This window comes from Mesoplodon bidens (assembly GCF_964165515.1).
Source record: "Mesoplodon bidens genome assembly, chromosome: 1".
NCBI classification, from domain to species: domain Eukaryota; kingdom Metazoa; phylum Chordata; class Mammalia; order Artiodactyla; family Ziphiidae; genus Mesoplodon; species Mesoplodon bidens.
In genome coordinates, this window is record NC_138176.1 from 226,007,005 (window position 1) to 226,032,063 (window position 25,059).

The following is a 25,059-nucleotide window of genomic DNA, read 5'->3' on the forward strand; positions in this document are numbered from 1 at the left end:
TTTTGGCTCTTATCTTCAAAACATAACCAAAATTTTTGCTATGTCCTTCCACCCAGGGCAACTGCACTTCACAAGTCCAGAGGATGTCATTTGCATTTTATTGTATTTATTTATTTATTTGGCTGCATCGGGTCTTGGTTGCAGGATCTCTGTTGTGGTCTTTTGGCATGTGGGATCTTCCGCTGCAGCGTGTGGCCTCTTGACTGTGGTGCACAGGCTTCTTTCTTGTTGTGGCATGTGGGCTCAGTAGTTGCAGCACACGGGCTTAGTTGCCCCACGGCATGTGGGATCTCAGTTCCTCGACCAGGGATCGAAGCCGCGTCCCCTGCACTGGAAGGCGAGTTCTTAGCTACTGGACTGCCAGGGAAGTCCTGGGGAAGTCGTTTCCATTTTGATCTCCATGAATAGTGTCCTGTTTCCACAGCTCTCCACCCTCTGCACTCCCTCCTCTATCTCCCTAGACCAAGCTACCATCATCTCGTTTAACTTCTTGTTTCTACTCTTGCTCCACCACTCTTGCTTATTCTCCCCACAGCAGCCAGCGTCACTCCACTGCTCAAAAGCCTCCAATGGCTTCTCATCCCACACAGAAGAACACTGAGTCCTTCCTGTAGCCTGCAAGCCCCACCTTATCTGAAGTAGGCGACAAGGTCATTTTCTAAAAATGACAGGGGATAGGCTGAGTTGGGGACAGGAATAGCATGGTGAGCAACGGAAATAGTCACATATTGAGAGGAACAGGAAGGGCACCTGACAGGTAAAAGGATTGTCAGGGGCCCAGTCCTTTAATACCATTAATTTCTAGTAGTTCCAGTCTGAAATGTGCAGTCTTCTCTAACCATGCCATGAAGGTGAGGGTAAATGTAAGGGTAGAGAAAAATGCTTGCTAGGTTTTGCTGCAAATCAAATTCTCCCTACACTTAATGACTTAAAACAGCAAACATTTATTATTTCTCATGATTCTATGTGTCAGCTGGGTGGTTCTTTTGTCCTGGGCCAGCTCAGTTGGATTAAATGGTCTAGGATAGACTTTTTCAAATACCTGATGGTTGGTAGACTTGTTGTTCTGGAAAGATCTCAGCTGGGCCTTGTTATTTCGGCTTCAAATGTCCTCTCCTTCTCCAGCAGGCTAGCTCAGGCTTCTTCACTTAGTGAGCTCAGGGCTCCAAAGAGCAGAAAGAGCAAACCCCACATGTGCCCGCATCTTTTTTTTTTTTTTTTTTTGCGGTACGCGGGTCTCTCAGTATTGTGGCCTCTCCCGTCGCGGAGCACAGGCTCCGGATGCACAGGCTCAGCGGCCATGGCTCACGGGCCCAGCCGCTCCGCAGCATGTGGGATCTTCCCGGACTGGGGCACGAACCCGTGTCCCCTGCATCGGCAGGCGGACTCTCAACCACTGCGCCACCAGGGAAGCCCCAATGCCCGCATCTTTTAAGCCATTGCTCAAGTCAGAGCTGCTAATGTCCCTTGACTAAAGCAAGAAACACTATCAGGCCCAAAGTCAGTGTGAGAGGGCACAACACAAGGTCATAGATACAGGGAGGAGTGAATGAACTGGGGGAAATACTACCATGGGAAGGTAAATTACGCACTGAACTAGGCTTAGGGTTTTCTGGGCAGGGTCAGAGAAGGCTAAGGCTGCAAGGAAGTACAGAGTTTTGGTGAAAAAGTATGTTGTTTACATGAACTACCATGGGCTGCAGCTGAGAAGAAAAGGAAATGAGATCGGGGGTGTTTACAGACTGGGAGAAAATGATGTTACAACAATTTTGGAACCCATTCCAACATGGGCAGGTGTCATTCCCACACCGACAAGCAATTCTCGGGCACCAGCTGAGTGTCCTACAATTTAACTCAAATCTCAATTTGACAGGTTAATGGCACAGTCTTACAAGACTGCCCACCCCACATCAGATGTCAATCACAATTATGCTTACTGGATTTAGATCTATATCGAAGATGTCTGAAAGAATAAGGAAAAACAAAGTGATATAAATTGAACGCATGAAACTTATCTGATGTTATAAAGCAATGAAACCTCAATAAAAAATAGAGTTTAAAAAGTGACAGAAACTGAAAAAGGACGAAATGGAACTTTTAGAAATAAAAAACATAGCAATCAAAATTCAAAAAATCATTGGATGGGGCTTCCCTGGTGGCACAGTGGTTGAGAGTCCGCCTGGCGATGCAGGGGACATGGGTTTGTGCCCCGGTCTGGGAAGATCCCACATACCACGGAGCTGCTAGGCCCGTGAGCCATGGCCGCTGAGCCTGCGCGTCCAGAGCCTGTGCTCCACAACGGGAGAGGCCACAACAGTGAGAGGCCCGTGTACCAAAAAAAAAAAAAAAAAAAAAAAATCATTGGATGGATTTAATAGATTAGTCACAGATGGAAAGAAAATTAATAAAATGCTACGGACACCTTTCTAGGTTTGAGGTACTCATATTTTTCTGTTCCATTTTATTCTATCTGAATTTTGAAATTCCTAGATGGTTGAGACCCAATAAACTGATTTCACACCTCCCATGCTATCTTTTATTCAATATTTTTAATTAAAACTGATGATTGCACCATTTAATGTAACAGTGTAAGGGAAATACAATTTTATTTAAAAAAACCCTTTCATTACAAGACAAAGTTGAGGACTGAAATTTTTACCTCAGACAAATCCCTTAGATGCTGATTTCTCCAGAATAAACTAGATGCAGCTGACTTCATTAACGCCTCCCCTGTGGCTCTTTCACTCTTGGGCAGAAAGAGGAATCAGACTTACCTTCGGTAGAAGGTAAGTTCAGTTTTTTGTCTGACCTGGGGGTCGATAACATTTTCCATTGGGAAATTTTTAAACTAGTGAAGTGCCTCGTATGAAGTAAACTTAGTTAAGGTAACTGTAAGTATAGAATTAATACAGAGTTTATTAGACTCAATAGTATATTTGGAAGGACTCGTTGATATCCACTGGTTACTAGTATTCACTAATTTGCGAGGAGAAGAAAAATAAGGTCTATGGAGTTTTTCATAAAGTTGATTTATTTATTTAAAAGGACTGACTTTTTAGAGGATATGTTTTTTATTTTTATTTTGGGGGCCAAAATATAATTTTTAAATGAAATGAGGCTAATAGAAAATGGCAGTTGTTTTTGGTTTTGTCTCACAGATGGCTGAGATTTAAAAATTGCTGTCATGTTGATTCCCAAAATTATTTTGAAAATTTAGACTGACCCACCAAGTTCAAAAGACTGGGAATACCATCAACGTTGTCTACTATTATTTATTCAGCCAACAAATATTATGAGGGCCCACTATGTGCTAAGAAATGGGCACAAATAAGAAAATGACTGCACTGTATGCCCTCCTGCTTACAGTGAGAAAGGGACACATTGATCTGTAGTTACTAACGAGTTAAGTAGTGTTAGGTCTTCTGGGAGCAGGTGTGAGGGAAAGCCTGTTTGGGGAATCAACCTCTTAGTGAAAGAAGAGATGAAGCTCAGCTGTCTTGAACATGCACAGGTATTTGCCTGCTGATGAGGGAAAAGCAATGGAGGCAAGAGAAAATTTTAAATAGTTCCAGATGGCCAGAGTTGGGGTATCCACTAAAGACTAAGATAAGGAGAGGATGAAAAGGGAGATAACTCAAGATAAAAGAAGTTTTATAGGCTCAGCTAAGGACTTTGATTTTTTTAAAATAATTGTGATAAAAAACACAACATAAAATTTACCATTTTAACCATTTTTAAGCGTACAGTTCAGTAGTGTTAGGTATATTCACATTGTTGTGAAATAAGAACTTGACTATCCTATAAGCAACTGAGATGAATGGAATGGAAAGATTTTTAGGCTAGGATTGGAGATTTAGGAAGATTGTTGTAGAAAGTGAGGGTCATAGAAGGTAAGGGATGTACGTTAGAAAGACTGGCAGAGATTAAAGGACTCAAAGGCTTGTGGGAGTGATGTGAGTCGGGGTAGGTTTCTGGCTTGGTTGCAGGTTTTTTTGACAGACGGGAAGTTAGAGAAGGGAACTCAACATACCAGTGGCTGAGTACCAAGCCTGTATGCGCCAGCTTTCCAGGGACGTCACACTTGAAGCTAGCAGGCCACATCTAGCCAGAATGTATTTCGTTATCCCCTGCAATTAAAATAAACCTTTCTTGAGAAATTGAAGTATCTGGGAACACTGGAACCATAGTCCGTCAGGGAAAAAATGAGCAGAACTCACTCTATTAAAACAAACAAACAAAAAATCCAACATTAAATTAACATATAAGAAACTTACAGAAAAGTACACGAGTAAGCGTACAGCTTGATGGATGTTCACAAAGAGAACGTCCTCCACTAACCAGCATCCTTATCAACAAACCTTACCAATAACCTTACCAATATCTTAGAACCTTACCCATATCTCAGAAGTTATACATATTTAATCCTAACAGTCTTACGAGATAGATCACACTGCTGCTTCCATTTTAAATACGAGGAAACTGAAGCACAGACAGGTCACAAGGCTAAATACTGAAATTAGGTTATGAACCTAGATCTGCTGTCTGACCTCTAATCCCACGCTGTCGGAGAAGAAACAGGTTTGAAGGTGAGTTCCCCTTCGAATGATGCTGAGTGGGCGTTCTCCCACGGAAACCTACTTCCGGGCATCAGAGCCACGGGAACCTCAGGTAACCAAGGCGTCCGCACCTCAGGTTGCCAGCGCCACCGCCTCCGAGCGCAGCCCCTCAGCGAGCGGCCCCCGGCGTGCTGCGCAGCCTCCCCCCACTTGAGGGCGCTGTCGCAGCCACGGTCAGACGCGTGCCTCTCTCTGTTGTCGCGATATTCTTGAGGCCGGAAGAACTTAAGATCGAAGGTCATGTAGACAGCGCGTCCCGCCCCGCACCCCTAAGATCTCGCGTGAGTATAATTTCCGTCCTTTTGGCTCTCGGAGCAGCACCATGGCGGTCGGAAAGAATAAGCGCCTTACGAAAGGCGGTAAAAAGGGAGCCAAGAAGAAAGTGTAAGTGGCAACTACCGTGGCCCCCCGCTTTTGGGTGTCCTGCTGGAGTCGGCGGGCGGTTTCTCAGTCGTGGTGTGGGCCGGATGGCGAGGATGCTAGTTGGATTGCGCGGGCCGTACCGGGTTGGTAAATTACGAACCGCGGCCTGGCGGATCCGGGACTGCTCTGCGGCGGACCCGTTGCTTCCCCCGGCCTTGTGGGCCTTATGCGCGCCCCTTTTGAGTCAGATTGCTGCCGCGACTAGGGACGGGCGTGTTCCGTTTTGTGGGCTCACGGGCCTCGTAAGTTCCTCGGGTAATGCCCTTCCAACAGCTGGAGTTGTGAAAGGCACTTTTCTTGTCCACCCGGGACCTCGCGTCCCTCCCCTGCTTGGGCCGGGTGGAAACCTGGGCGCTCCTGATAGCTTGCGGCCGTAAGGAGCCCGGGTTACCAGTATGTGTCTTCACGTAGCAGTAAAGTTGAAGAGACGTGCACGTTGTTTGGTGGCAGTGTTGCCGGTGTAGCGGAAGCACCGATGGGTGGGTGGGGTTGGGTGGGAGTGTATATGTTTGTGGCATCATTTACCGAAGTGTCAGGCCTTCGCGGTGAAATAGACATGGTGGGAAGAACTAGCTTTTACATATGCGCCCCTCAGCCCGAGAGGAGTCGTTTCCACCAGTGTCTCCGTGTCAGTTAGCCTTTTAGAGTACTTGGAATGAGGGAAGTTAAAAAACATTATGTGATCGGCGATAAAATTCAAGCATGTTTTTAAATCCAGGGTTGACCCATTTTCTAAGAAAGATTGGTACGATGTGAAGGCACCAGCTATGTTCAATATAAGAAATATTGGGAAAACGCTGGTCACGAGAACTCAAGGAACCAGTGAGTATATTCTTCTTGGTGTGTCTTTTTCTGAAAGTGAGGCTTGTATGTATCTTGGTCTCCTTTTCGTTGGGTGGTGGGATACATTAAGGAAGTGTCAGCTCTTGGTTGCAGCTTGGGGCCCTTTGGGGCTTGTTTTTAGTACAGCACGTGCAGAAGCAGGATGGCCCTTTTAGAATTACCAGTGAAATGGGCATGGGTGGTGTTGGGGTTCTAATGAGCCCTGTCAGGAAGTCGTTGGTGTCCATAGGGATTTGTCTGACGAAAGTTACGGTCTTTATAATTTATCATGAGGTTTCCGAACTTAATGCTTGAATGTTACCTTGACTTTGCTTATGCGGTCCCTAACGTTAACAATTGATCCTTGTTTTATAGAAATCGCATCTGATGGCCTCAAGGGTCGTGTGTTTGAAGTGAGCCTTGCTGATCTGCAGAATGATGAAGTTGCATTTAGGAAATTCAAGCTTATTACTGAGGACGTTCAGGGCAAAAACTGCCTGACTAATTTCCATGGCATGGATCTTACCCGTGACAAAATGTGCTCCATGGTCAAAAAATGGCAGGTGAGAATAAAAGTTCTCTCAAGTGCATGGTGCTGTGCTGTGCATGACCAAAGATGTCATGATTGAATGTCAAGAGAGGAGCGTGTTGTGCATTTGAGGTTTAGAGTTCATTTTAAGCCCTTGATGTTTTCTTGCTGTTATTAAGTGTGCACTCTTGGATCGGCACCGTTGAACTTGAGCAACAGCAGTGAGGCTGTTTAGAGTAAATTTAGTTATTTGTTGAAATTGAGTTCAAGATTTAATATTGGATTATCATCGAGGTTTTTTTGCTGCATGGATTAGTGGCTGGTTGAAGCACATTTAGGTGCAGGTTTGTAGTTTTAGCTTTGCCTGTCTTCAGAATACCTTTGGACATCAGAATCTAGTGAATTTGATAGTGAAAGGATGGATTGGGCTAGTTTTGATTATCTATTGTGCTGTAATAGGACTGGCAGAGCCTGTGGTGGGAGACTGAAATTTTGGCTCTTTTTCCCAGTTATGTTGTTTGGAAAGTAACTTAAATCTTGCTAAGCCTTGGTTTCTTTTATCTGTAAAATGTAGGTAAGAATATTAGCTCATGGGGCTTCCCTAGTGGCGCAGTGGTTAAGAATCCACCTGCCAATGCAGGGGACCGGGTTCGAGCCCTGGACCGGGAAGATCCCACATGCCACGGAGCAACTAAGCCCATGCGCCACAACTACTGAGCCTGTGCTCTAGGGCCCTCGAGCCGCAACTACTGAAGCCCGCGCGCCTAGAGCCCTGCTCCGCAACAAGAGAAGCCACCTCAGTGAGAAGCCCGCGCACCACAACGAAGAGTAGCCCTCACTTGCCACAACTAGAGAAAGCCCGCACACAGCAACAAAGACACAGCTCAGCCAAAAAAAAGAATATTAGCTCATGGAATTATGAGGATGAAATAAAAGATACATGTAAACATGCTTAGTGCAGAGCTTGACACAGAAAGCATTTAGTACCCATTGGTTTAACTACAGGAAATGATGGTTCAGATGTGTCTGGCTATAACCATCACGTTGGGGATGTTTTTTGTGTGGGAATGAATGATGACAAGACGTTTCGGTCCCGTATGATATGATTATTCCGTTATATTTATTTCTGATACTCTCCTAAGGTTTTACAGTTGCATTTTTGGAAGTATCTTAAGGTCCTTTCACTATAATTGTATTATATTCATTTTTTAGAGTAAGATAAAGTTAACAAAATGCAAAGAAGGCAATTCACTTTTTGTTGGTACCTAAGCGGGCCTCCCACTGCTGTGGCCTCTCCCGTTGTGGAGCACAGGCTCCGGACGCGCAGGCTCAGCGGCCACGCCTCACGGGCCCAGCCGCTCCGCGGCACGTGGGATCTTCCCAGACCGGGACACGAACCCGTGTCCCCTGCATTGGCAGGCGGACTCTCGACCACTGCGCCACCAGGGAAGCCCTAGTTTTTGTTTTTTGAATTTAGGTAGTAATAAGACTAATGATGGATTTTTAAAAACTATAGTTTAGTTGTAAAATTGAATATTTAATCCTCAGTGTGGCTTTAGTTTGGAACATAAAGGACATTTTAAAATGTATGTATTTCGTGTTATTACAACATTTCAACTGTTCAGAACATATTTTTTTAAATGGAATAGGTTTAGATGTCGGTATTGTAGAGTCCCTTAGAACGTATTTTTCTCTTGCGGAGTTAAAGAATTGATTGGGGGAGGAGCAGGTTGTTAAAGGCTGGCATATGTCTGTAAAAGGCATGTATATGTGAAAGGTGGGGGTTGCTGTGGGGAGATAGTGATAATGAGATAGAGAAGTTACCTAGAGGGGAGGGGGGAAGACAGCTGAGAGGACTCTGTACTTATGTAATTAGATATGGAGGATAGTAAGAATTTGGGGTAATTGTTGGTAAGTTCACTTCAAGGAGGTTAACTCTGTAAATCAGTCATTTATATTATACTTAATATTGTGTAATGAGTACTTGGCCTCCACTTAAAAAAAAATTTTTTTTTAATTTATTATTTTTGGCTGTGTTGGGTCTTCGTTGCTGCGCGCGGGCTTTCTCTAGTTGCGGTGAGAGGGGGCTACTCTTAGGTGTGGTGCGCAGGCTTCTCATTGCGGTGGCTTCTCTTGTGGAGCATGGGCTCTAGGTGTGCGGGCTTCAGTAGTTGTGGCACATGGGCTCTAGAGCGTGGCCTCAGTTGTGCCTCGCAGGCTCCAGAGCGCAGGCTCAGTAGTTGTGGCGCACAGACTTAGTTGCTCTGCGGCACGTGGGATCTTCCTGGACCAGGGCTTGAACCTGTGTCCCCTGAATTGGCAGGCGGATTCTTAACGACTGCGCCACCAGGGAAGCCCCACTTTTTTTAAAATTAGAATTTGAGAGGTAAAAATAGATAACATTAAAACCTGGCACATCTTTTTTTCACTAGACCATGATTGAAGCTCACGTTGATGTCAAGACTACCGATGGTTATTTGCTTCGTCTCTTCTGTGTGGGTTTTACTAAAAAACGCAACAATCAGATTCGGAAGACCTCTTATGCCCAGCACCAGCAGGTCCGCCAGATCCGTAAGAAGATGATGGAAATCATGACCCGAGAGGTGCAGACAAATGACTTGAAAGAGGTGGTCAATAAGTTGTAAGTGTTTTCCCTCACAACACAACCCTCAGATGAGACAAGGTGGGGTCAGACCTATGTTTAAATTCTGCCTGTGAAACCGTCTAGCTGCATCTCTTGAAATGAAAGCATATTGTGTTCAGTAAATGTTATTTGTTGGTTTATTTATCCTTTTTTTGGATGAAGCTCTCTCCTGGCAGTGAGACTTGATGCCCAGGACTTGCCTTTGCCTTAGAAAAGGCACTGAATAGATAAACCCTTCACAATCAGTAATGTATGGGAATAAGTGATGATAAAATGTTTCGGTCCCAGATGATGTCCGATGATAAAACTGTTAACATTTTTCTGATGTTCCCATGCAGTTGGCTAAGAGGGGTGTATGAAAAAAAAGGCATAAGGCTTGGACTCAGAAGGCCCACGTGCTAATTTTGCTATTAACTAGCTGTGTAATTCAGATCATTTAACCTTCACCTATGAAGGGGCAATAACAGAATGAGGATTACTGTGGATTAAGTGAAGTGTAGGTTTATTCTAATTTATCATTACTGGTTTTCAGGATTCCAGACAGCATTGGAAAAGACATAGAAAAGGCCTGCCAGTCTATTTATCCACTCCACGATGTCTTTGTTAGAAAAGTAAAAATGCTGAAGAAGCCCAAGTTTGAATGTAAGTGAGAAACCACAGGATTCCTGAAAGAAAAAATTGTGTGGACAAATATATTGTTTGGTGGTTTTGTGTTGTTTTGAGACCAGATGATGGCACTTTTTTTTTGTCTTGCCTACATAGTATTGAAGATAACTCTTTCAAGATATTGTACGCTGTAACTAACAAAATTTCTTCTTCCTTTTAGTGGGAAAACTCATGGAGTTACATGGTGAAGGTAGTAGTTCTGGAAAAGCTACTGGGGACGAGACAGGTGCTAAAGTTGAACGAGCTGATGGATATGAGCCACCAGTCCAGGAATCTGTTTAAAAATCAGACTTTTAATGGTGACAAATAAAAGAACTCATTTGTGATACTTAATTTCTGATCACTCTTTTTAAATAATCTGACAATAATCAAGTGTTCTTATTTGATAGTAATGTGGTGAATTTTTCTGACCTTCTGTGTGGATTTTATTCACTGCTCTTAGTTACTAAGTAGCTGAGAAAGGGTAGTGTTCAGTTTTCAACTGGGATGGTTTGGGCGTGTTAGAGATGGTGAATAAAAGGAAACACTTTACATGGGTTAAGGTTTTTTTAATTTTTATTTTATTTTTTGGCTGCGTTGGGTCTTCATTGCTGTGCGTGGGCTTTTCTCTGGTTGCAGCGAGCAGGGGCTACTCTTCGATGCAGTGCACGGGCTTCTCATTGCAGTGGCTTCTCGTTGTGGAGCATGGGCTCTAGGGCGCGGGCTTCAGTAGTTGTGGCGCGTGGACTTAGTTGCTCAACGGCATGTGGGATCTTCCCGGACCAGGGCTCAAACCCGTGTCCCCTGCATTGGCAGGCGGATTCTTAACCACTGCGCCACCAGGGAAGCCCAGGGTTAAGTTTTTAAGGTGGTTCTCACATCATCTAGAAGGTTTGTTAAAACATTGCAGGGCCCTGCCCCTGGAGTTTCTGATTTAGTAGTTTTAGGGTGAGCTCTGAAAATATGCATTTTTAACAAATTTTCAGGTGATGGTGGCCGTCAGGGACCATGCTTTGTGAACCACTGTGCTAGACTGATAGCATAGTGGAAACAGAAGAGCTCACAGGCATTTGGGTTTTTTGTTTTTTTTTGTGGGGGGGGTTTTAAACATCCAAATAATGCTCTCTTTTCTCTAGCAGTAAATGTCCCACTGTATCCCTTAATGGTCAAGCTGAAGTTGGCTAGAGAGAGAGAGAAATTGGTTATTGGTCTCCTATTAAGTGGGCATTTAATGCTGCCCACTATCCCGTATTTCCTCCTAGTCGGTCACCCGTTCTGTTCTTTACTTCTCCCAAACCTCCAACTTTCTAAGTTCAGCTGATGACCTTGCTTCTTGAGAATGGATGACAAGAGAACCTCATAAATGCCTGTTATTTCTACACTGCCATCTGTGCATGTGTTTCTCACTCTTTCTGCCTTCCCTGTTGTAACTGGGTGAATTGTGCAAGAACAAGCATCAGATTCCACCTTCTCTTGCCTAGTCAGGTTCTTGGCTCCACCACTTGTCACCGTATCAATATTCCTTCTACAAGTTCTATCAGCATACAACCAAATCCTCTGCCCTTCCAGATATCCCCCTATTCAAATCCCTTATAGCAAAGTTCAAAAGAGTTAACCATATTTCTTCTATTTAATTTTACTTGAATCTGCTGCAGCTACTCTAAGGAAACTGTTGCCGTCAAGATTACCAGATGTCATTGCTAAGTCCAGTGGTTCATTCTTGGCCTTCATTTTACTTGATCTCTGTTAATGACATTTGACGGTCGATTTTCCCTGTATTTCTTAACTGTCTTCTAGAATTGCACCTCGGTTTTTCCTCCCATGTTGCTGGCTACTCTCCTTTGCTAGTTTGTTTCAGGCCTTAGTGTTGGAGAGCCCTAGGGCTTAGTCCCTGGACGTTTGCCAATACTCTTTCTAGGTATTCTTACTCAATTTCTTGGTTTTAAATAAACTGTCAGATTTTTACTTCTAATCTGTACCTTTCTTTGAACTCCAGGTTTGCCTATCCAACTCCCTACTTGATACCTTCATTGGATGTCAGTGAGGCATTTAACATGTTTGAAATGGTGTTCCTGAGCTCAACAATTTTACCCACCCTTCTGTTTTAGACCAGAGTCCTCTGGGGTCATCCTTGACCATTCACAGTTCATTCAAAATATATCTGGAATCTAACCAGTTCTTACTACCTCTGTTGCTATCACTTTGGAGCAAGTCATTACCAACCTGGATTTTTATTGCTTACCTGGTCTCCCTGTGTCATCGTGTCCCTGTCTGTCCCCCTGCCCACACACTTTGTGGAAGTTTATTTTAGATGGTCAGTTCACCCAAAAGGTCTCGTGATCTTGCCTCTGACCTGTCTCTTACTACCACTTCCCTTACTCTTCTAGCCAGACTGTCCTGGACAAGCTAGGAACATTCTTATGGTAGGGCTTTGGCACTTGTTTTTCCTGTGCTTGGAACACTCTTCACTTAGATGGCCACAGTGCTTGCTCTTTTACCTCTTAAGTCAGACCCTGCTGATCGGTTCATTTTATTAAAAACCCTGTCCTTCAGTCCTTGTTTTCCCTGTTGTTTTTTTTTCTATAGTTTCACTTGTGGCTACTAGAAAAAATCCATGTGGACAGGGTTTTTGTTTTATTTTTTGGTCCAGCTCACTGATGACAGGGGCTTCCTTTTCAGGGTAGAAAGAAATTGGGTCAATAGCGTGGTCCTTGACGGTGGGGACCAGGAATTGAGTTACATAAGTGGTGGTTTTCTTGATGGGGGGCATCATTTAGTCAGATGATACTGTGAGTCAAGCTCTCATCTACTACATCTCTGAATAGGGCTTGGCATGGTTCTCTTTTAGAAGGGTTCACTTGAAAATGCTTCCAAAAAGAATGTGTTTACTTTTTTAAAAATGGTTTGGCTTGTTTGATGATTGATACAATCAAGTTACTTTCCCATAGGCCAACTTGAAGGAGTTTTAACATCCATCTAATAAAAAATACCATAAGAGGTAATTCTTAAGTTTCCCATTTAATATCTTACATATTTAATACATAGATAATTAAGTATTAACAGGTGGCTTTTCTCTCCTTGATTCTTTCCACCCAGAACAATTTATCTTGGTCTTTCACAGGAAAATTTCTGTAACCAGGGATACAAATTTTGAATTTTTTGAAAGTGATATTGAAGACTTTTATGTTAAGGCATGACTGAAATAGGTAGCAAAACTAACACTTGATTTGAAATTGGCTTTTGCTTCTTTAATGTGTACATTTCAGCAGCACCACTAATTTGAGAGTGCTCATGTGGGGAGAAAAGATACTAGGGGGAGTATCCTAGATTATTAGGATGAGCCTAATGTAATTATACAAGTTCTTAAATGTGGAAGTGTGAGGCCAAAGAGGAGGTTGGGATAATGCGATGTGAAGACTGCCCGATGTTGTTGGCTTTGAGGATGGAGAAAGGGCCAGGGGCCAAGGGAAGTGAGTAGCCTCTAAAAGCTGGAAAATGCAAAGAAGTTTTCAGTGACATGTTGACTGATAGAATGTCCCATCATTATCCCACATTGCATGCACAAGTCTCAAAATAACACCACCACCAATATAATTACTGAGAACAGTTTTAAAACTTTTTGGCATATGGCCCACTATATTTTTACAGTACTGTGTTAACACTGCTTGAGCACATGGTCAGAACTTACATTCTCCCTCTTAGCCCTTGTGTAGTCTCAGTGCTACAAGTTCTTAATGCCCACTTCCAGTCCTTAAGTTCTGTGCTCTAGTTTTTTTGGTTGAAGCTTGTTCTCTGGTTGATCGCTCAGGAAGTTCATTTTCTGCCTTCTTGTATGTTGAATACAGTTGGTTATTTGCTTTATATCTGAAAGTCACTTTTATTGGATCTAAAATCCTCAGTTCGCTCTTTGAGCACCTTAAGTATACCACTCCTATTTTCTTCTGGCAATAAAGGATCGCTAATGAAAGTCTGAGGATAATTAATTTTCCTTCCCTTACAAGTCACTTTCTGGTTTTGGCTAAAAACCCAAAGAATTTTTTGTTTCTTTGAAATCGAATAATTTTGTAAAATGAGTTTTGGTAATAGTCTGATTGAATAGTCTCAGGTATGCAGTACAGGCATACCTTGGAGATGAGATACTGTGGGTTTGGTTCCAGACCACCTCAATAAAGTGAATATCACAGCAGAGAGTTTTGGGAATTTTTTTGGTTTCCCAGCGCATATAAGAGTTGTGTTTATCCTATACTGTGGTCCATTAAGTGTGCAATGGCATTGTCTTAAAGTGTATATAACTTAATTTAAAAATACTTTATTGCAAAAAAAAATACTTTATTGCTAAAAAATGCTAACCATCATATGAATCTTCAGTGAGTCATTTTTTTGCTGGTAGAGGGTTTGAAATATTGCAAGAATTGCCAAAATGTGGCACAGACGGGAAGTGAGCAAATGCTGTTGGAAAAATGATGCCGGTAGAACTGCTTGGTGCAAAGCGTGGTCAAACCAAGGAATGTCTGTACGCTCTTCATGTATAGTTTCAAAAACTTTTGGGGGGGGGTAAAATTTTCCTAAATTATAGTTTTTGGCATTTGTTCTATTTCCTTGACTTTTTTTTTTTAATTTATTTAATTTTGGCTGAGTTGGGTCTTCATTGCTACGCGCAGGCTTTCTCTAATTGCGGCCAGCGGGGGCTACTCTTTGTTGCGGTGCACGGGCTTCTTATTGCGGTGGCTTCTCTTGTTGCGGAGCACGGGCTCTAGGCGCGCGGACTTCAGTAGTTGCGGCTCACGGGCTTAGTTGCTCTGCAGCACGTGGGATCTTCCCGACCAGGGATCGAACCCACGTCCCCTGCATTGGGAGGTGGACTGTCAGTCACTGCGCCACCAGGGAAGTCCCTCTTGACTTGTTTTTAACAGGACCTTTGCCTATAATCTTCTGGCAGCTGTTGTAGTCCCTAACCATCCATGTGATAAATTCCTTGGGCTGTATCTCTGTAAGATGCGTTGGCCAGTTACTGCTCATGGAATAAATCTGGCCAGTTTCTGTTTTGAATGGCTTTCAATTTTTATATGGCTGAAAAAAGTTAAAATATTTCCCTACATGTGAAGATTATGTGAAATTCAGATTCCAGTATCCACAAGTAAAGTTTTATTGGAAGACAGCCACATTCATTCATCTTCATGTATTGTCAGTTGCTGCTTTTGCACTACAGTGGCAGAGTTGAGTAGTTGTGACCATATGTGGTACCCTCATCACTTTGCACTACACTGCAAGTCACAGTGACTTAACTCCACGTTTTGAATGCCACATCTATGACCTGTGTAAGAACATATCCTCAAAGATGTAATACATAAAATCTCATTACACATCAGCATTAACAGGTGAATCAATTTTTTTCTTGCATATACAGATGAATCTTTAAAAAAATAGCACTTGAAATAAAAGGGAAAACCATCAAGTGTTCAAATTGTGAAGAAATAGTTGAAAACCTAGACTCCAAGCTGCCAGGTGAATTGATTTAATGATGGAGGATCACTAACTTTGAACCCTAATTAGATGAAATGTTATACTCCACCCCAAAAGAAAGATCTGTATTACAGAAAAAAATTTACTCAATAATCATCATAGTTTGACTTCATTAATAGAAGTTTTATAGAGATTTGTTTCCTCTCTTTATGCTTACGTAATATCCTCAATTTTGCCTCTTGGCCGTTTACAGAAAAAGCTTACTGGCACATGCTGTAAATAAGGAAATAAAGCATTCAAATCCCATGGATAGGGTTTCAGCAAAACTCACAGTGAAGAAAAAATTTTTTTATTTATAAAATATTTTATTAGTATGTACGTGTGAGGTCCTCTGGGCCAGTCCAGTTATTACACTTCCATTGCTAAACGTGAGATTGACTGAAAGGAGGCCTGACTCCTTGTTGGATGCTTTGGGTATTGGAGACCTTCCTGGTCAAGTAAAAACAGTGTTTTCTGGAATGCGCCAGCCTCAGAAACACTTGGAAAACTGTCTCCCACCCCATTACCTGAGGCATAGCTGCTGCCTCAAAGGGACCCTCACTTCACAGAGACCCTTAAGTACCTGGACCTGAATCACCAGTGGCTCAGCTAAGTTAAAAGCTAGTGGTATCCACTGTGCCGCTGTGGCTGTCCAACCTCAGCGCCAGCTATGCAGAGCCTAAGTGAATGTGGTTGTTCACTGCTCAGTGAGCTGAACTCAAGGCTGTTTTCGTAGATGTGGTGATGAACAGTCACCTTTGCTTACTCTTGGGCCTGCCACTTGCAAGACTATTCAGGCAGATTAAAACACCCCTTTTAAAGGCCGTATGTTGTGGGAACGAATTGTGCCTGCTGGTTGGACCATCTGGGTCACTCATGTAGATGCCTGTGGTAAAGGCCAGTTCTCTGATATGACCTAGTAAAATCAAGGTGCTGATCCAGCCTGCGCCACCCAGACTGCCCTCACACAGTCCACCATCATGGGCTCTGCACACAGTAAAGAACTTTTCCTCGTGCATGGCAGATGCCTGCCAAAAGTCAGCCCATTTGTCTTGAGGTAGTTGAGGCCATATCACATAGACTACTGATGGACTAACTACGCCGGTCCTTTGGTCACCTTTCAGGGTGGCTGATGGTGCCTCAGCACTGTTGACACACTTAGGTTACAGTGTTGCTGTCCCAGTCGGATCAGCTGACTTTGGTCACACAATTGCAGCCCTTCAAGCTAATATGTCATATGTGTCATGTTCTTAGTTCTGGACCACTTGCAATCTAGCAGTGCAGCACTTGTTACAAAGGCCACCTGGCAATGAGCCCATAGGGTATTTGATGGCTATTTCACAGCTGCCTACCATCCACGGATATCTAGCACTGTTGAGCTTTAAAAAGGCTTCTGACTCTGTCACCCTCACCTCCTGTACTACATACCTGACTGGGTCACAGAATATGGCAATCCCCAAAAAAGGATCATCTCATCTTGGCTGCCTCCTGGATGATAATCAGGACAGAAGGTCTAGGTCAAAGTAGGGATAACTGGAGAAAATAGGAAATTATAGGTACAGATTTTGTGGCAGTGGAGGGAAGACAACAACCATGGCACCTGGGAAGAAGAAAACTTAGATCCCAGGGAAGGGGAACAGTTAATGCACTCTTTGACCCCTAGGTCATCATTTCTCAACCTTGGGCCTATTGGTATTTTATGCTGGATAATTCGTAGTTGTGAGGGACTGTCCTGTGCGTTGTGGGACATTTCGCAGTATCACTGGCCTCTACCCACTAGATGCCAGTAGCACCTTTCCCCAAGTTGTGACAAAAATGTTTTCAGACATTGCCAAATGTCCCCCATGGGGCAGAATTTCCCCCAGTTGAGAACCAGTACTCTTCATCCAAAACTGCTACCTGAATCAAGTGGCAGTTGCAGCTAACAGTCTGACTTGCTACTGACTTGTCATTTCTGTCCATGTGCTATGTAAACAGGAAAATTCATATAGACGGTGGTTGGTCCTGAACTATTCTGTGCCTGGTGCCATCAACAGCAGCTTCCAAATGCAAACGAGTACAAATGTACAAACACAGAACACCACAACCTTGATTCAGTCTGGCTGATGACATGCTTTTTTAAAACAACTGAAATATAGTTGATATGCTAGTTTCAGGAGCATTACATAGTGATGGACATTTGCATGTATTATGAAACAGTCACCACAGTAAGTTACTGAAGTGTCTGTTCTGAAAGTTATTACAGTATTGACCATATGCCTTATGCTGTACGTTATATCCTCATGGCTTATTTACTTTATACCTGGAGGTTTGTACCCCTTAGTGCCCTTCACCTATTCTCCCCCCTCCCCAGCAACCACAGAAAACTAGTTTGTTCTCTGTATCTAAGTCTTTTTGTTGTTTCTTAGATTACACTTACAAGTGAGATCATATATTTATCTGACTTACTTCACTTAGCATAATACCCTCTAAATCCATGTTGTCACAAATAGCAAGTTTTTTTTGATGTCTAAGTAATATTCCATTGTATGTATATACCACATCTGTATCCACTCACCTATTGTAAAAATGCTGCAGTGAACACTGGTGAATATATCTTTTCAAATTAGTAAATACCCAGAAGTGAAATTGCTGGATCATATGCTAGTTCTGTCTTCAAGTTCTTGAGGAAACTTGATACTGTTTTCATAGTCACTGCACCCATTGACAATCCCACCAGCAATGCACAAGGGTTTCCTTTTCTCCATATCCCAGATACTTGTTATTGTCTTTTTTGATGATAGCCATTCTGACAGGTGTGAAGTGTGCTTTTGATATGCATTTCCCTGACAGGGATGTTAAGCATTGTTTCATGTCTGTTGGCCATCTGTATGTCTTCTTTGGAAAAATGTCTATTCAGATCCTCTGCCCATTTAAAAATTGGCTTTTTTTTTTTTTAATGTTGAGTTGTATGAGTTCTGTGTATATTTTGGATATTAACCCCTTATTGAATATATTATTTGCAAATATACTTTCCCATTCGGTAGGCTGGCTTTTTGTTTTGTTGATGATTTCCTCTGCTGTACGAAAGCTTTGTAGTTTGACGTTATCCCATTTGTTTATTTTGGCCTTCATTTCCCTTGCCTGAGAAGATAGATCCAAAAAAATATTGCTAAGACCAGTGTCAAAGAGCATACTGCCTATGTTTTCTTCTAAGAGGAGTTTTATGGTTTCAGGTCTTATTTAGGTCTTTAATCCATTTTGAATTTATTTTTGTAGATGGTATGAGGAAGTAGTCCAGTTTGATTCTTTTGCATGTCCCTGTCCAGTTCTCCAGACACTATTATTGACGAGGCTGTCTTTTCCCCATTGTATATTCTTGCCTCCTTTGTCATAGATTAATTGCCCATTTAAGTGTGGGTTTATTTCTGGGCTCTCTATTCTGTTCCATTGATCTATGTGTCTGTTTTTGTGCCAGTACCATGCTGTTTTGAATGACTGTAGCTTTGTAATTAGTTTGAAATCAGGGAGTGTGATACCTCCAGCTTTGTCCTTTCTCTAGATTGCTTTGACTACTCAGGGTCTTTTGTGTTTCTATACAGATTTTAGAATTATTTGTTCTAGCTCTGTGAAAAATGCCTTTGGTATTTTGATAGGGATTGCACTGAATCTGTAGATTGTCTTGGGTTGTATGGTCATTTTAACAATATGAATTCTTCCAATCCATGTGCATGGTGTATCTTTCAATTGGTTTGTGTTGTCATTTTCTTTCATCAGTGTCTTACAGTTTTCAGAGTGTAAGTCTTTTACTTCTTTGGTTAGATTTATTCCTAGGTAATTTCTTTTGATGTAATTGTAAATGGGATTGTTTTCTTAATTTCTCTTTCTGGTAGTTCATTATTCATGTATAGAAATGCAACAGATTTCTGTATGTTAATTTTGTATCTTGCAACTTTACTGAATTTATTTATTAGTTCTAACACATTTTTGGTTGCATCTTTATGATTTTCCATATAGAATCATGTCACCTGCACAGTTTTACTTTTTCCTTTCTAAGTTGGATTTTTGTTTCTTTTCTTTTTTTTCTTTTTTTTTTGGTCTGATTGCTGTGGCTGGGATTTTCAATACTGGGTTGATTAAAAGTGGTGAGAGTGAGCCTCCTTGTCTTGTTCCTGATCTTAGAGGAAATGCTTTCAGTTTCTCACCTTTGTATGATGTTGGCTGTCCGTTTGTCAGATCGCCTATATTATGTTGGGGTGCATTCCCTCTATACCCACTTTGTGGACAGTGTTTATCATAAATGGATGTTGAGTTTTGTTAAAAGCTTTTTCTGCATCTATTGAGATTATCATGATTTTTATTCTTCAGTTTGTTAATGTGTATCACATTGACTGATTTGTGGGATAAACCCCACTTGATCATGGTATATGATCCTTTTAATGTGTTGTTAAATTTGGTTTGCTAATCTTTTGTTGAGGATTTTTGCATCTATGATATTGGCCTGTAATTTTCTTTTTTTGTGTGTCTTTAGTTTTGGTATCCAGGTGGTGCTGGCCTCATAGAATGAGTTCAGAGCCATTCTTTCCTTTTCAACTTTTTGGAATACTTTGAGAAGGTTAGGCATTAACTCTTCTTTAAATGTTTGGTAGAATTAACCTGTAAAGCCATCTGGTCCTGGACTTGTTTTCTTGGGAGGTTTTTTTTTTTTTTAATTAGTGATTCAATTTCATTACTGGCAATTGGTCTGTTCATATTTTCTATTTCTTCCTGATTCATTCTTGGGAGGTTGTATGTTTCTAGGAACTTACCCATTTCTTCTAGGTTGTCCATTTTAGTGGCATGTAATTGATGTAGTAGTATCTTATGATCCTTTGTATTTCTGTTCTCTTCAAAGAATCAGCACTTAGTTTTATTGTTTTTTTAACTCTATTTCATTTGCTTCCACTCTTACCTTGATGATTTCTTTCCTTCCATTAACTTTTGGGGTTTTTTGTTCTTCTTTTCCTAGTTCCTTTAGGTATAAGGTTAGGTTGTTTATTTGAGATTCTTCTTGTTTCCTATGGTAGGCTTGTATTGCTATAAATATCTCGCTTAGAACTGCTTTTGCTGCATCTCATAGGTCTTGGATTGTGTTTCCACTTTTATTTGTTTCCAGGTATGTTTTTATTTCCTCATTGATTTCTTCAGTTGTTTAGTAGTATGTTGTTTAGTCTGCACGTGTTTGTGTTTTTTTGCAGTTTTTTTCTTGCAGTTGATTTCTAGTCTCATACCTTTGTGCTCAGAAAAGGTGCTTGGTATTATTTCAGTTTTCTTAAATTTACTGAGACTTGTTTTGTGGCCTATCCTGGAGAATATTCCATGTCAGGTGAAGAGAATTCTATTTTTGGATGAAATGTTTTGTAGATATCTATTAATTCCATCTGGTCTTATGTGTTATTTAAGGTCAGTGTTGCCTTTATTGATTTTCTGTCTGGATGATCTGCCCATTGATATAAGTGGGGTATTAAAGTCCCCTACTATTATTGTATTGCTGTCAGTTTCTCCCTGTATGTTAATATTTGTTTTATGTATTTAGGTGCTCCTATGTTGGGTGCATATATATATTTGCTATATTTGTTATATATTTGTTATATTTTCTTGTTGGATTGACCCCTTTATCATTACATACTGCCCTTCTTTGTCTCTTGTTACAGTCTTTGTTTTGAAGTCTATTTTGTCTGATGTAAGTATTGCTCCCCCAGCTTTCTTTTCATTTGCACAGAATCTTTTTTCATCCCTTCACTTTCAGTCTGTGTGTCTTTAGACATGAAGTGAGTCTGTTTTTTTTGGCTGTGCCACACAGTATGCAGGATCTTAGTCCCCTGACCAGGGATCAAACCTGTGCCCCCTGCAGTGGAAGTGCAGAGCCCTAAGCAGGGAAGTCCCTGAAGTGAGTCTCTTGTAGGCAGCATATATATGTGCTTTATTTTTTTGAGTTTTAAAAAATCTAATCAGCCACTCTGTCTCTTGGTTGGAACATTTAGTTCACTTACATTTAATGTAATTATTGATAGATATGTACTTACTGCCATTCTGTTAATTGTTTTGGGGTTGTTTTTGTAGTTCTTTTTTGTTCCTTGTTTTGCTCTCTTCAATTGTGATTTGATGACTGTATTTACCGTTATGTTTGCATTCCTTTCTCTTTTGTGTATGTGTATCTATTTTAGGTTTTTCGTTTGTGGTTACCACGAGGTGTGTATGTGTGTGCATAAATTTATGATCTCTTATGTTCGAACACATTCTAACCACCCTACATTTTTACTCCCCACCACATTTAATGTTTTTGATGTCATATTTTGCGTATTTTTGTTTTGTGTATCCCTAACTACTTATTATGGATATAGATGATTTTTCTACTTTTGTCTTTTAATCTTTCTACTAGCTTTGTAAGTGTTGATCTACTACCTTCACTGTTTTGCCTTTACTGATGAGATTTTTCCCTTCATAATTTTCATTTTCTAGTTGTGGCCTTTTCTACTTAGAGAAGTCCCTTTAACATTTCTTGTAAAGCTGGTTTAGTTGTGCTGAACTCTTGGCTTTTGCTTGTCTGTAAAAGTTTCTCTCTCCTTCAAATGTGAATGAGAACCTTGCTCGGTAGAGCATGCTTGGTTGTAGGGGTTTTCTTTTCATCACTTTGAATATATCGTGCCACTCCCTTCCGGCCTATGATTGTGATATTCCTCCTGTTTGTGGGTCAACCCAGGGTGTGGGTCCTGACTATACTGAGTCTACACCCCTCATACCCATCTTGTTGGATTCCTTCTTTATGTCTTTAGTTGTGGAAAATCTTTTCTGCTAGTCTTTAGGTTGTCTGCATAGATAGTTGCTCTGTAAGTAGTTGTAATTTTGGTGTGTCTGTGGGAGGAGGCAAGTTCAGGCCTGATGGTAGTAGTCCTTATTGCTAAATACTAAAGAAAAAAAGCTTACTTTCTGCAGCTGATCACCAGCTTGAGTGATTTGGGTCCTGGCTTTGTGGGGAACATCAGTGTGAGGAGTCTGCTCAGCAGCTCTATTTGTGAATGTGTATCTCTCAAATAGAATATGATATAGAGGCCATCTATTCTCATCCAGCAGGGATAGCCTGACACACATGCATAGGGGCAGTCGTCCCACTTGGTAGGTAGTATTACAGATGCACAGTGTCTTGGTGCCCTGTTTTCTGTTGCTCTCTGACCTTGCCCCAATTCCCTCATTGCAGTGGACAACCAGGCTTTTTCATAGCCCAGCCAGGCCCCTCTGGCCAGCAAGGATGCAGGCCTCTGCCTGCTCCCCCGCATTCATCTTCCCTAGAGTGCTCTGGATGTACAGAATAATCGGATACTTTATTCATCACCACAGTTATCTTTTAAAAGCTTTGATGTTCTGTATGTCTAAAGAGAAGACACCACTGTTTCCCTAGCATAATCTTAGGCATAGTACTGCACTGAAGAGTTAGCCACATCTCTAAGGCTCTTGTGGATTAACAACTCTGCTCTAAAGCTGCTGGCCACATGGGGGCCTGAGAAACAATGTGGTGGGGCCTCAGTGATCCTTTGAGTCTGAGCTCTATCAATCATCTATTAAAAACCTGGGTATGATTGGAGAGATAAATGTAGTTGTTTCTTTATTTTAACTGTAAAGAACTAAATGTGGGCCAATATTTTTGTATTAAGAGATTGTCAGTCAATTCCTGTTAAAAGAGGACAGGTAACTGGCAGGTAAGTCTCCTTTTCTGAATAATGAATTTGAGTCATTACTTTGCCTGAAAAAAGTTTCATTGAGTTATTGCCTAATTTGTAGTATTTGTAGATAAATAAACAGTCCATGGTGTACATACAGTTACGATTCCTTTAAAAATCCAAAATGTGTCCCAGACTCTGAAATAGCAATTTATTGGTGTAAGTAGTTGAGCTGATCTATTAGACTCCAAAATACTAAAATAATGTTTTGTGCTACATGTGTATGAAAACCTCAGTTTAAGATTGATTGCTTTGCTGTTGCCAAGAGCACAGCTCTGTAGACACAGATCTTTTCAAGATCTGATGTTCCAAGCATTCAGATTATTTCCTATTAAACTAAAAAAGGAATCCCCATTAATGGATCAGTCCATGTTGGAGTTTCTAGGTAACATCAGTATGAATTGCCTATATAAAACTGAGAAGCCAAGCACGAATCTTCTTTTTTTAAATTGACTTTTTTTTTTTTAAATATATTTTTGGCTGTGTTGGGTCTTTGTTGCTGCACATGGGCTTTCTCTAGTTGCAGTGAGCGGCGGCTACTCTTTGTTGCTGTGCGTGTGTTTCTCATTGCGGTGGCTTCTCTTGTGGAGCACCGGCTGTAGGCTTGCAGGCTCAGTAGTTGTGGTGCGCGGGCTTAGTTGCTCTGCGGCATGTGGGATCTTCCCAGACCAGGGCTTAAACCCACGTCCCCTGCATTGGCAGGCAGATTCTTAACCACTGCACCACCAGGGAAGCCCCTTCTTTTCTTCTTGAAAGGAATAATTTCAAGGCTTTGTTCTCTGCAATTCATTCTAATCATAACTATTATATTTGAGAAGTTACAACTTTTTACAATAAAACAAATCAGTTCTGCTTGTTTAACTGTTAAAGAGAAATGTATCACTTCAGCAAAACAAATATAAAAAGTACTGAATCGGGAATTAGTAGAGCTAGGTTTTGCTTTAGCTTTGCCATACCTTTATGACCTTAGGCAAATCATTTAACCTCTGCAGGTTGAGCTCTGATCCTCAGACTTTTCTGTGGTTTAACAGGATGAGGTTGCAGTTAGGTGAAAGGCCCCTAGATGGTGGTGGTGTTCTGAGTTAGGCTTCGTATTCCCTTCCCCCCCCCCCCCCCCCCCCCGCTCTGTAACTACAGTGAAATAAAAAGGAGTAGGTTAGAAAATTATTCCCTATTTAGTTCTGAAAAATTCACTGTTAAGCATTCGTTTAAAATGGCATTCAAAATGGCACTGAATTATGAATTATATGGTCCATGTACATCTGACAGTAATTAAAAAGAATAAACCATTAATGATTATACCAAATATCCCCTTATAATTAGCCTATATCATCACTATTTCTCTGTGTATATTTATCTAAGCTTAAGAAGCTGAACAAAAACTATAAACAATTATTGTTAAGAGTACTGATGGGGCTTCCCTGGTGGCGCAGTGGTTGAGAGTCTGCCTGCCGATGCAGGGGACACGGGTTCGTGGCCCGGTCTGGGAAGATCCCACGTGCCGCGGAGCGGCTGGGCCCGTGAGCCATGGCCGCTGAGCCTGCGCGTCCGGAGCCTGTGCTCTGCAATCGGGAGAGGCCACAGCAGTGAGAGGCCCGCATACAGCAAAAAAAAAAAAAAAAAGACCACTGATACATAACAAAGCCTATAGAAAAATATATTTTGTTATTTTCAAATGCCATTTCTAAAATTTTGATAAATGTACTGATTTTTTTTTCCATTATGAATGTTTCAGACTATTAAAAACCTGTGATTTCCATGAGCACAAATGACAGCCATATAAGCAAGGGCATCTTTTAAAGAAATCTGCTGTCTTTTAGTGTTCAAAAGGGTAAGAATAATATATTAAATGACTTCTCTAGTTTTAACCCACCAAAGAAAAAGGATTTGGAGATTCTAGTTTGAGGAGGATTGGATGAACAACATTAGGTTTTCAACTAAAATTCCTGCAAGGAACAAGAATACATTTCTATTTCTTCACTATGAAATTCACTGAGTATAAAAATCATGTTCAGTCAATATACAGAATAAGAAAGTACCTATGAAGGGGCTTCCCTGGTGATGCAGTGGTTAAGAATCCGCCTGCCAATGCAAGGGACACGGGTTTGATCCAGGAAGATCCACATGCCACAGAGCAACTAA

General features: G+C 41.5%; 2 protein-coding genes across 2 annotated transcripts in view; one reads left to right on the plus strand and one right to left on the minus strand.

Annotated features, from left to right (window-relative positions):
• Positions 1-4,051, minus strand: part of LRBA (LPS responsive beige-like anchor protein) — an 808,478-nt gene extending 804,427 nt beyond the window's left edge. Inside the window, exon 1 of the mRNA XM_081242275.1 lies at positions 4,031-4,051. The gene's annotated coding sequence lies outside the window, so the exon portion shown is untranslated. The remainder of the gene's footprint in view (positions 1-4,030) is intronic.
• Positions 4,052-4,886: 835 nt separating this feature from the next.
• RPS3A (ribosomal protein S3A) lies at positions 4,887-10,033 on the plus strand. Its single transcript, XM_081233010.1, has 6 exons — positions 4,887-5,000; positions 5,758-5,861; positions 6,237-6,424; positions 8,823-9,031; positions 9,567-9,676; positions 9,861-10,033. Exons 1-6 carry the CDS (start codon positions 4,939-4,941, stop codon positions 9,980-9,982), a joined length of 795 nt encoding a protein of 264 aa, XP_081089136.1. The 5' UTR covers positions 4,887-4,938; the 3' UTR covers positions 9,983-10,033.
• Positions 10,034-25,059: the final 15,026 nt, after the last annotated feature.